Below are 13,288 nucleotides of genomic sequence, written 5' to 3'. Positions count from 1 at the left end.
AAGTGTTTGTACAAGATCTTTTGCTTTAAAATTTTTTAATCTTTATGAAATAATATCTGTTTATCTGGTTAATCCATATCATTAGTTTCATTTGTTATTTGTTGTTAAATTCTAGTAAAATTGAAGTTAACCTTGATTTTAAATTTTCGTAGTGCATATTTCCTAATTCTCAGTTATTTACCACTGCTTCAGCCTTTGTGTTACCCACCAATATGTCAGATCACCTGAAAGTACATGGCTGATCCTCAGGCGTACTCTGCTCTCTAACTTTCAGGCTTGGAGAACCTCGCTACATTCGGAAATGACTTTCCGTATGACCTATTTATATGTAAGGAAGCCTTTGCGGAGATCCTAACAAACAAAAAGATCCTTCTCATCCTGTTATTCAGTAGTTTGATGGCTGTTTTTATTGTCAGCATACACTTCTCTGCCTGTCAACATCAGCTGTCTAACAAACTGCCCCCTTTAATTTTTTTTTTTTTTTTTTTTTGCGGTACGCGGGCCTCTCACTGTTGTGGCCTCTCCCGTTGCGGAGCACAGGCTCCGGACGCGCAGGCTCAGCGGCCGTGGCTCATGGGCCCAGCCACTCCGCGGCATGTGGGATCTTCCCGGACCGGGGCACGAACCTGTGTCCCCTGCATCGGCAGGCGGACTCTCAACCACTGCGCCATCCAGGAAGCTGCTTTCCCCTTTAATTTTATCCAGCTCATTTGAGTACCCTGCTAGAGTCAGTACCAGAAAGCAAGCCACAGACAATGCATGTCATAAGCAATAACCATCCCCCTATATTAGTTAAAACCACCTAGCTTGCTTTCATGTTAATTGTTCTTCTAGGCCTGAATTTACAGCTCAGCTATGGTACCTTTTCCTGACCTATTGGTTTAAGGTGTAAATTGGACTTCCTCTTTTGGCTTGCTTATTGGATTTTGGCTTTGTTTATTCCCTAATTTAGTATCCCTCACTGTCTTGAGTAAAAAATTACATTTGCAGCTTTACTTTTGAACAAAGCACAAATAAGCAGGCTCTGTCTCTGCCACCTTCTTTTGTCCCGGCTAGGAGAGAGGAGGATCAAGGATGAATCCAACATCTATTGCTGGGCCATGAACCAGACTTTTCTGGATTATAGCAAATCACTTAGCAGAAGTGGAAAATGGAATAACCTTTCCTTTTAGCTTTCAGATCATAGAATTTTCTCTGTCCAGGTTCTGTTAGGTGACTGTCTAATTACTAGCACTCATGAGTGATCGTGTTATCCTCAGGACTTTCAGGCATTATCTGTGTTGTTGTCCTTTCCTCTTTTCCTAGAACAACTCCTTTGAACAGATCATCCCCGTGCCATGCTTGGGAAAAAGAAGTCTTTTTTTTTTTTTTCCTACCTAGAGAAATGAAATGGTATTTGGTAGCTTTTAGGAATTCATCCAGACTTTTCATATGACCATTTCTAAAAATTGCTTTTCCCTGACTTACAAATTATGCTGTCGTCCCCTAAGATTACAGATCATGTAGTCAGGGACTCAGTGGACCTACCTTTTCTATTGGAAGGACTTTTTCTTATCTGTAATCTTCAGAGTATTTATTTGATTCTCTCTGCACATGTCCTATCTCCTGATATTCTCACTACCCAATCACATAACTTGAGTTCTACCACAATAGTTAATGGCAATGAAGAAACGCCATTTAGGTCCCTTTATTTTTGTTTTTCTGAAGATCTTCACAAGTGTTTGAGTTTCATCTCTCCTTTCTCAGCAAGGATGATATAACCCTGAAAAAGTCTATTTGCACTGCAATTTTGAAAATTGATAAGAACTGAGGCTATTATTCATGATTAGATCATGATAAAGGGTTTCTAGCTCCTTCTTCAAAAACTACTCAAGTCATTTCACAAAGCATGGGAAGTCTTATTTTATTCCTCTACGTGTCCTAGAATATTTACATCCTCAGATTCCCTAGCAGAGATTTATCAAAGAGATTACTTTAAAAATCATATTGTTTCCTATAAAATGACAAAAGAGTGAATTATATAGAAGTTCACTTTTCTCTACCTTTTGAAGACCTAAGTATTCTTATTGCCAATCCAAAGTTTAATTTTAATCCAATCCCTTATGCTCCTTAAATTTTCTATATTATAAAAAGTCTTCTTATCCTGAATCATACTTCTTGGTATTTCTGTGGTTGACGCAGAGTGGGTTCCTTGCAAGACAGGAGATTTTAAATAAGCACAGGGGACCTATGAAATGAATATGGACTGTTTGGGGTTATGTTTCAAGGGACTATGGAGAAAATTTATCGTAAGTATAACAACATATCCAAAACGGTGGTTTGTACCAGGGATGGAGTTTCATCAGTGCATGTGGTACATCATAAATATTAATGGTTGGTGATTCTTCTTTTGTTTTAATCTTAGGTTTTTAGAGTGTTCTGACTTGTTTTTTCAAAGCTTGTTCTTTGGATAATAGCTTTAACTGTAGTACAGCCTTATTATTGCCTAGGCTTTAGCTACCATGACCTAATTTCTAACATAAACGGTTATGTTTTGAAAATTTTTTTTTTCCTTTTAGATCGATTTTTCCTGTCCACCCCTCCTTCAGAATCATTGCCTTAGCAGAACCCCCTGTTACTGGAAGCACGGCACAGCAGTGGCTGGGACCAGAATTCTTAACCATGTTCTTTTTCCATTACATGAAACCACTTGTCAAAAGTGAAGAAATCCAAGTGATTAAGGAAATGGTAAGAGTGAAGCCAGCTCTAGCCTGTTGCCTTCAGCTGTTCTCTTTTTAAGGTCCTTGTGACACCTGCTTGAGCAGAGTTGGATATTTTGGGCTTTTTCTCACTGTTAATTTCCAGATTTCCTCATAAAATGGTTCTCAGATGTCAACATTTTTCAAACTCATCTGGAGGGCTTGTTAAATGACAGATTGCCAAGTCGGTGGTTCTGGGATGGAACATGAGAATTTGTACTTCTAAAGGTGATGCTGACAGCTGCTGGTCTGGGGACCACACTTTGAGAACCATGAATGTTAGGCTATCTCTCCGTTTTCCTCATGTGGAAGCAGTTTGGGGATTCCTTTTCCTTTTATATTCAGCCGAAGGTGACTAAATTTTAAGTTCCTACTATTAGGAGAGGCCAAATATATTTTAGTGCCTTAGATTTTGTAGAAAATACCAAGTAGTGGTCCCCTCGGGATTGTAATGTATCCTATACTTAACTGATTAGTTGTCTCGTGGCTTGTAGTGTATGTAAACTATTATTGCAGTGTCTGCCTTAACCAAGCACTGTGTTTAGCACGTTTGGAGTTCTAGAGCTGCACTATTCAGTGGAGTAGCACTAGCCACATTAAATCAAATTCAAAAATTCAGTTTCTCAGTCTTTCTTCAAGTGGCCGACAGCATAGATAAAGAACATTGCCATCATCATAGAGAGTTCTATTGGGCAGTACTACTCTAGATCACTAATAATTAACTTTTTACATAAATGCGCTCATCCCCTTTGAAATACCAGAATGAATGAATCAATTTTAGGTCTTATGAGCATGGTTGTGGATAAGGGCATAGGCTTTAAAGTCAAATCGCTTGCCTTTAAATGTCAAATCCACTACTGATTAGCTTCTAGATCGTGGGTAAATTACTCAACTGTAGGCTCTTCATCTGAAGATGGGGATGATACTACTTCTTACATCACAGGATTGATTTAAAGAATAAATGAGTATGTACTGAATAGAGCTTCAAATTTTAAAAGTTCCAATTATGTAAATGCCCAAAGAAACCCTGAGCAGTTTATTTCTGAAATAGTCACGTGATACCAGTCATTGTTGTAACAACTCCTGCTCTTTTTAAATTAAAATTTTAAACTTGTTATTATTTATGTAAAAATTTATTATTCAATACAAATACATATTTAATTAGTTTAAAATTGGTGTACTTAAAAGCAATCAGTGTATGTTTTGGGGCAACTGTTCCTCAGAGTTCATTGATAAATAGATCATGCCCCTCAGGTATGTGGTTGGTTTTTATTTATTTATTTACTTTAATGAAGTATAGTTGATTTACAATGTTGTGTTAATTTCTGCTGTACAGCAAAGTGATTCAGTAATGCATATATATACATTCTTTTTCGTGTTCTTTTCCATTATGGTTTATCACAGGATATTGAATACAATTCCCTGTGCTATACAGTAGGACCTTGTTGTTTATCCATTTTCTGTATAATAGTTTGCATCTACTAATCCCAAACTCCCAATCCATCCTTTCCCCACCCACCAGGTATGTGGTTTTAAAGTCCTTGAAAAAATGCACAGCTTGAGCAACCGCCCTTTATACAAGGATACCTTACATCTCTTAGTAGACATAGATATAAGATTACTACTAAATGAAGGAGTTTGGTTTCAGTAAGAAAAGTGCCTAAATTAGAGTTGAAGCTAACAAAAAGGGATATTATATATGAAAAGTTTCTTACGGGTACACTCTATGCCAGTTTTTAATTGGTTAGAGGCTCCTTTCAGTTTTGTCCTGGTGATGGAATTGTAAATGAAGAGTGGCCTGGTTTTGATTACCTGATTCTTTTTCTTTTTTTAATTGAAGTATAGTTGATTTACAATATTGTGTTAATTACTGCTGTACAGCAAGGTACTCAGTTATACATATATATACATTCTTTTTCACATTCTTTTTCATTATGGTTTATCACAGGATATTGAATATAGTTCCCTGTGCTATATAGAAGGACCTTGTTGTTTATCCATTCTGTATATGCCAGTTTGCATCTGCTAATGCCAAACTCCCAATCCATCCCTTTCCCACCCTTCTCCCCTTTGGCAAGTCTATTCTCTATGTCTGTGATTCTGTTTCTGTTTCATAGATAGGTTCATTTGTGTCATATTTTAGATTCCACATATAAGTGATCTCATACAGTGTTTGTCTTTCTCTTTCTGACTTACTTCATTTAGTATGGTAATCTCTAGTTGCATCCATGTTGCTGCAAATGGCATTATTTCATTCTTTTTTGTGGCTGAGGAGTATTCAATTGTATATATGTACCACATCTTTTTTACCCGATTCTTAAAGAGAAAGCAGAGGCAGATGTGTTTCCTGAGAAAATGAATAAGCAAATTTATCCACAGGTTAAACATGATACCTATAATCAGAGATTTCAAAAATTATAATTCTAATATTGTTTGATAAGTAGCCATAATTTCTGGTTGATTGATCATATATCCCAATTTATTCTTTCTTTCCTTAATTCTCTTATAAAATAGGTCCCAAATATGCCTCAGGAAGCTTTGGACAAATTGTTATCATTTACACACAAACTCAGAGAGACACAGGATCCAACAGTAAGTCTGGGTTATTTTCCATAGGATTTTCTCTTGTTGACATGCTGCTTTATATTCTCAGAGTTCAGTGCTTTAAAATCTATTTTTTAAGCTGATATATTTATCCCTTATGCTATGCTTTCTCCTATGTATATATCTTACTGTTTCAATTACTTTAACATTTCTTCCAGCTCCTCATGGCTGGTGTCATAGAAAACAACTTTTAACTTTAGGGGAGTACTTGGGTATTCCAGGAGGTTTGGGTCTACCTCTCTTGTCTCCTATGCTGAGCAATCTCATGCATTCTTATGGCTTCAAGTATCACCTCTGTGTTAATGCCTACAACTTTATCTTCAGTTTCTAACTTCTTCCTCATTGATTCTCTATTTCGGATTGTATTTACATTTTGGGATGTTATGGGGCAGGAAACTTTTACCTGCTTTTGTTCTAGGTCCTTTGGCTAGCCTAATAATTAAACTGACATGAGATAGTTTAATAGGAGAAAAACAACAAATTTAATTTTGTACATGCAGAAGCCCCATAAAAATCTGAAACTCAAAAAGTGACCAAAGCAAGTAGCTTTTATACCTTTTAGTCAAAGAAACAATAAAATTCTGAAGAACTGACAACACAAAGAAGTTTGGGCTTGGGGTAGTAATTAAGTGAAGAAGAAACAAGGTTTGTTTATATAGCCTTCTCAGTCCTAAATTTCCTATTTCTGGTGATAAGGATGCTTTCTACCCTCCTGGTACAGGGAGGGTATCTGTTTCATGGGAGATTCGTTTCCTGCTTTCAGGAGGACAAAGGAGGGTCAGAGCGTCCTTGCACCAGCTAATTCCCATCCTGGTGCCTAGCACATACTAGAAAATTAACAAATGTTTGCTGAGTGCATGAATAAATTAATTAATTAGTTATTAACTTATTAGTAGATTTCCCTGGAGTTTTCTCTCCCAGAGAACATTACATTTTCATAAAAGAAATAAGAGGAAAAATAGAAAATTTATTTTTAATAATTTTTAAAAAGACCTTTCATATTTTTAAGCTGAATTCCTATTATTAATCATGTTAATCCAAAAAAAAACCCTTGAGGTGTGCTCTTAAACTGAATAACCATGGTAACTAAGGGAATGTGCTCACATCCTCACCCTTTTTTTGCAAGATAAAACTGCAGTTAGAAATTTGATATTATAGGTACATTAGGATTTTTAAATTAAAAGTACATTCTCAATTTTCAGTTGGTAATAATGTGAGAACAGAAATAGCAAACCCTTTACTCAACACCTAAGTGGCTAAACTTCTTTCTGATTTAGTCCTGGATGTTATTGCAAAGCATGATGGTGTTATCAACTGATGTGGTATTTTTTTTTCTTTTTTTTTTTTTTTGCGGTATGCGGGCCTCTCACCGTTGTGGCCTCTCCCGTTGCGGAGCACAGGCTCCGGACGCGCAGGCTCAATGGCCAATGTAGGCGGACTCCCAACCACTGCGCCACCAGGGAAGCCCTGATGTGATATTTTTTAAACTCACGAGAAGTCCTTACTGATCACTGGAATGAAATGTGAAGCCTGAATTCATTGTCATGTTTGGAATTAGGTTAGAATTTTGTAACCTGGAAAGTTACTGTATGGTTTAATAGGACTCTTGTCATAAGAATCTTCCGGTCGGAGTCATTTGTCATACATTTTCCATGATTAAAACAGGAATTTTTCATGGTCTCAAATATTAAGATGAGAATTGCTATCATATTTAACTTCCAATACTTTCGATCATAGTGGCTGAGACAACCTTATCCTTAATTCTTCCTACTTTCTCACATCCGTCCTTCTTTCTCATATCCATCAGTTGCCAAGTCCTTTGAAACATTGGTCCGATCCCTTCTCCCCCTTCTTATTGCCAGTAACCTTACTGTAGGACTTTCTCTCTTTATAAGTAGGTAACTGAAGTAGCTTTCTGATTCCTGTCTCAGTTTTCTCTGTCCTTAAACTACTTTGTATATTCCTGCCAGTTTAGTCTTTCTAAAATCATGTTACTAAGTCCTATTGCCTTTAGAAGAAGGGCCAAACTCCTCAAAATGTGATTTACGGGTCTTTGATATTAGGGAGCAAGCTTTCCAGCAGGACCCTCTAGTAAAGCTGGGCCGGTTTCCTCACATTCTGCTTGTATTTCTGTTCCTGTTGCTTTCGTGCCTTTGTTCATAGCATTTCTGCTACCCATTTGAACATTTTAAGCCCCTATAGCAGTTTTGTCAAGTGCTCCACTTATTTTTGCATTAAATTATATGCTATTTTGAATTGCAGTTTATGCTTTCTTATATTTAAATATTGTCTCCATGTCTAGAATGCAAATTTGTTGAAGAAGTCTGAATCAAATGTTTTGCTTTTGAGTTCTTTGTAACTTAGAATGTGTTTTTTAATAGAAAAAAGGATATGTCATAAACGGTGGTCATGCTCCTAATCTAGTCCCCAAAGGAGTGTTTAACTCGTGTTGTAGCTGAAATATAATGCTAATAACAGCAGTCCAACATGTCATGGAGCTGTGAAATACACGAGAAAGAAAAAACCAATTCACTTTCTGCTTCCCTGGGATGTACAGAGATGGGCTTAAGCGAAGTGATAAAAGGAACAGACAACGTAGTGTAGTTTTGGCATCCTCCTACCATCCATTCTGAATCCTCGGTTAATTAGATAGAGTCTCCTTCTCCGTTTCCTCTGGTGCTCAGGGCCACTTTATTGCCCTTGTCAGACTCTGTGACATCTCACCCTGGTCTCTTCTGTGCCTCCCCACCACCACTACCAGTGGACCAGTTTACTTCAGAAGTTCTCTTCTTCTCTTGATTTTCAGTGAAAACCACTGTCTTCTAATGCTGCTGATCTTAGTAAGACATTAGGCGAGTAATAATCTGATGCATTAGATTCCTACTAATGTGTAGGTCCCGTTCCCTTCCTCAGTTAGATTTTTTTCATTTTGAAGAGGCTGACTTTAAATAATAATTGCTGGACTTCCCTGGTTGCGCAGTGGTTAAGAATCCGCCTGCCAATGCAGGAGACACAGGTTCAACCCCTGGTCTGGGAAGATCCCACATGCTGTGGAGCAGCTAAGCCCGCAAGCCACAACTACTGAGCCCACGCGCCACCACTACTGAAGCCCGCGTACCCTAGAGCCTGCGTGCCGCAACTACTGAGCCCATGCGCCACAATTACTGAAGCTTGCGTGCTCTAGGGCCCGCATGCTGCGACTACTGAGTCCATGTGCACCATGAGGAAACTGGGGCTTCAAGAGATTAAGAAACTTGCCAGAATCACACAGCTAATAAATGGAAGACTGATTTGTCTGACTCCAAAGCTTATAAGCTTTACTATTACATTATGCTGCCTGCTAAGATAATTTCAAATTCAAGTCAACAAATATTCCTTGGTACTTACCATGTCCTGAGTTCTATACTAGCAGCTCTATTAATGTGATTTGGGGAAGAGTAAGAACACAAAGGGAAATTATTCTGACAGTGTCAGAGAAGGATTCCAAACTGTAAGCTGCCCCCCAAGTGGCATCTGGTTGACACCTCTATAATCAGAAGGCTAAATTGTCCACAACTCCTTTTTTCTATTTCAGAAGTCATAGATTTACTTAAAACTGTAAGCATTTCTGGCCATCTTAACAGTTTGGCTTTGTGTAAGCAGGAAAAAAAAAATGAACAAATGGTTAATTGTACCTAAGGGTTATTTGTAAGTCAGGTTCAATCTGTACAATGTAACATCTTTCCTCCATCCAGCCTCCTCCCCCTCCCAAAAAAAACATGTATACACAGTACTTTAATTGAATTTAATTAATAGTTTTTATGGAATTTTAAAAAATGTCTTTAAGGATGTTTTAAGTGTAAATTGGTTTCTGTTTATTTTATTTGTAATTCATTAACAGTACATATTTATTTTAAGTTTGGCCTTGTCCTTAGGAATAATGAATTCTGCTATGATACCCATCCAAAGGGACTTTCAGCAAGTTGAAACAAGACTCTTAACAGCCTGTCTTTGCCTTTTGGTAGGCGCAGTCATTGGCAGCATCCCTTTCTACCAGACAGCTGTTGAGGATTTCTCGTCGGCTGTCACAGTACCCTAACGAAAATCTTCACAGTGCTGTCACTAAAGCCTGTCTTTCCAGGTAACCATATTCTCATTTCTCACTGAATTCAACTTTCTGGGTCTTTGCTAAAACAGTGATGTAAGTTTCATAGTCTGTACTCACAGGTCTGGAAAAAGTATCAGTCTGAATATGTAGCTATTTCAGCTTTGTGTTCAGTTTTTACAACATATATTACCTTACTTAGGCATAGTAATAAATTAAAGAGATTTTTATAGATGAGAAAACTAAGTCACTTACTCAAATCAGACAGTAGTAAATAAGTAAAAGTAGGTTTGATATTTGAACACTGGCTCATGTGTCTTCTGAGCGAGTGCTCTTAAGTACTTAGCACCTCCCAAATTTGCACTGGAACTTTCCATGCTTGGTAGTACTGTCCTGTCGCCCAAATTTGACAAAACTAACATCTTTTCAGTCTACACTAATATTTTTCATACTTGTTTGGAAATTATTAATAAAGCATCAGCTTATATAATTTCCTTACAGAACCATACTTGCATGAAACTATTTTAAAAGAATAATAAGAAAAGATTAATAGCAATGTGCAATAGACCTGGAGATTTCTTTTAGACTCTTTTCGTATGATCTGGTAATTATTTTTATGGTGGTTATAGCTGTTGTCCATTCATTCCTTGATATATTAAAGGAATTAAAAGAGGATCTATATTCAGCTTAGGAGGATCTCTAACTGCCCTCTATAAGTTTTCAGCTTAATGGACAATTTTTCTTGTAGTTAAAGTAAGCTCCTTATGTTGCAACTTGAATTTGTTCTGTGGTGAAATGAGGCTAAAATGAGGTTTGTTTCCAGTGTCTTTGGGGTACTTCTTTGAAGAACTAATAATTATGAGAAATAATAAAGTTGATTCTCCTTTTCTTTTAAGTAGATTAATATTAGGCTTCCAAATGAAAATTAGAAAAAAACATGCTTCAATTGCCTACTTTTTAGGCTCATGAACTGAAAAAATCATTGGGTTGGCCAAGAAGTTCATTCTTTTTGGGCAACCCAATATATACAGAAAGATTCATTATCTACCCAAGTGTTTCCTTAGTCAGAACTTGGTTATAGATGTGTATTAGTAGAAGTAAATAGTCAATGCCAAGTAATACAAACAGTTTCAGAGCCTAAGGGAAAATAATACTTTGGAATGAATGAAATAATCATACACAAAGCATTCTAGAGACCGTTCTAGAGAGCAAACAGTGAAAACAAAGCAATTCACTCTGAGTCTAGTGTAATCTTGATACCTAAACCAGACAAGAATAATGTATGAAAGGAAAATTATAAATCAAATTCATGGAATGTGTACAAAAATCCTAAATGAAATCCAATTGTAGCTAAATATATATCATATATTTATATGATATATATAATTTATTTATATATATAAATAAATCATGAGCAATTTGGAGTTATCTCAAGAATGTGAAGATTTACTATTCTTTTTTAAAATTCACCATATTAACATATTACTGAGAAGAATATCATTTAAATAAATCAGTAAAAAGAATTGGATAAAACTCAACAGCCAAACTTAAAAACAAGCCAAAGCAAAAATAAGCCAAAAATATTCTTAGTTAACCATGAATGGACGGGAAATTCTTTAATCTGATAAAGGGTATCTACTAAAACTTTATAGCGAACATTCTTATGGTAAAATACTTGGCTCATTCCCTTTAGAGTTAGGAACAAAACAAGAATGTCACCTTTCTATACTTTTAGATTGGCTAAAGATTATATGATTGGCTACATAAAAAATTCAAAAGAAGCTACATATAAACTACATATTAGAACAAATAAAATATAATGAGATTACTTATGCACCCAAGTCAGTGATATTCCTATATTCCAGCAAAAATCAGTAAGGAAGTCTAATTTTTAAAAACAATACCATTCAAAATAATAATAGAAAGCTTTGAGCATCTAAGAATAAATCTAATGAGTGACATATAATGCTTTTATGGAGAAAAACATAAATCTTTATTAAAAGCTATAAAAGATAGCTGTGGGAAATGGGAAACTGTACTATGTTCATGAAAGGGAATAAATATTAAGTATTGTCAGGCTGTTTGTTTCCCCCCCAAGTTGATACGTAGATATAATTTGGTCAAATACAACCAAGGTTATATTGAATTGGACAAGCTGATCTCGAAATTAACATAAAGGGCCAATAATATCCAAAGAAATTTTGAGGAAGATTTAAGTGGTGTGCTTTCTCCATCAGATATCAAGATCCATTATAAAGTTATATTTATTTTTAAGTGTGGTATCGGTGCTAGAAAAGACAAATAGACCATTAGAATAGACTACAGAGCCCTGAAACAGCCCCACATATTTCTGGGAACTTAGTATATGTTAGAGGTAGCATTATGAATTAGTGTGGGAATGGATGGACTTGTCGATAAATGGTTAAAAATAAAAAATATCCACTTTATTCCCATACAGAAATGTAAAATCCAGACATATGACAAAAACACCGTAAGCCACTCTACAAGTTATAAGCCACAAACTAAGAGATGTTTCACAAGATTTCTAATCTCAAAAGGATTGCTATTCAGGAACTATAAAGTATACAAATTAATGAGATAAAAGCATCACCCCTAAATGGCAAGAGGATTAATAGATGTGCAGGAAAAGTTAATTCAGATAACCAACAAACATTTGAAAAGATGCTCAACTTACTATTGATCAGGGAAAATGACATGTAGAACAATAATCAGCTATCATTTTATACTTTTACAATTTTTACCTGTAAAAATAGCGTTTTCCATGAGCAGAAGGAAATGGAATTTCATGACTGCTGTTGGGATGGAAGTCTTGTCAGTTTGGGGGTGATCTTACAGTATCAGTATATGCCTTAATATATTAATACTCTATGAATTGACAATTGTACTTCTTGATAATCACCTTAGAGATAGATTTACATGTATGTATAAGGAAGCATGTAGAAGAATGTTCATTGCATCATTGTTTGTAAGAATGAAAAATGGGAAACAACCTATCAGTCCATCAGTAGGGAATGAATATATAAACTGACATATTCATATACTGAGGTACTATACAGCAGTTAAAATGAAATAGATCTACATGTATCAACAGGTATGGATCATGACAACTTAACATCAAGTCAAAAGTTTGAAAGAGGAGATTTCGTATATGATGCCATTTATATAAAAGTTTAAATACAATAAAAGTGCAATATATTTTTTACTCACACATATGCAGCAAAATAAAAATATGGACAAGAAAGGTATACACCAATTTCAGAGTAGAGTTAGCTTCTGGGATAGAGAGAGATGAATAGAATACTTAATATACTGTAATTTTCTGTATGCTTGAAGTAGTTCGTGGTTAAAACTATTTAAAAACTAAAAAATACTTTCCATATTCATACACATATTTCACTGAATCAAATAATACATTTTTCCAGTGTTATCAACTGAACACAGTAAAATTCTATTTTGTTACCACCCCATGACCCTTTGCAAATAGTAAAACAGCTATCTTGTTTATGTATCATATGTTGACTTTAGCAAGGCTACAGAGTCAAAAGCCTTTTTATTAACCTTCTCTTTAGGATAGCACAATGCCAGGAAGGAACAACAAAAAATATTTCATAGAAAATTTTGAAACAAAAATTTAATATGATTTATATTCATGAAGTCTATTATTAAGCAGACAAAATCAAAAGAAACTCTCTAGCCTAAATTTGTTAAACATTAAATTTATTAAATATTAGCTTGGCTCTTTTATGTTGTTAATTTAATTTTAAAAATATTTTTCATTTATTTATTCTTTATGCCAGTTGAGTTCTGACTGGAACATTTCTTCATCTGAGGGAATGTCTCC

General features: G+C 35.5%; 1 protein-coding gene across 1 annotated transcript in view; it reads left to right on the top strand.

The window, feature by feature from the left end:
• VWA8 (von Willebrand factor A domain containing 8) overlaps window positions 1-13,288 on the top strand; it is a 307,276-nt gene that overhangs the window by 80,764 nt on the left and 213,224 nt on the right. Inside the window, exons 13-15 of the mRNA XM_024754208.1 lie at window positions 2,559-2,727; window positions 5,253-5,330; window positions 9,347-9,462. Coding sequence (XP_024609976.1) covers window positions 2,559-2,727; window positions 5,253-5,330; window positions 9,347-9,462 — 363 coding nt within the window. The remainder of the gene's footprint in view (window positions 1-2,558; window positions 2,728-5,252; window positions 5,331-9,346; window positions 9,463-13,288) is intronic.

Source organism: Neophocaena asiaeorientalis, unplaced genomic scaffold (assembly GCF_003031525.2).
Source record: "Neophocaena asiaeorientalis asiaeorientalis breed wild unplaced genomic scaffold, Neophocaena_asiaeorientalis_V1.1 scaffold415, whole genome shotgun sequence".
Classification (NCBI taxonomy): domain Eukaryota; kingdom Metazoa; phylum Chordata; class Mammalia; order Artiodactyla; family Phocoenidae; genus Neophocaena; species Neophocaena asiaeorientalis.
This window is presented reverse-complemented; position numbering and strand designations above follow the sequence as displayed.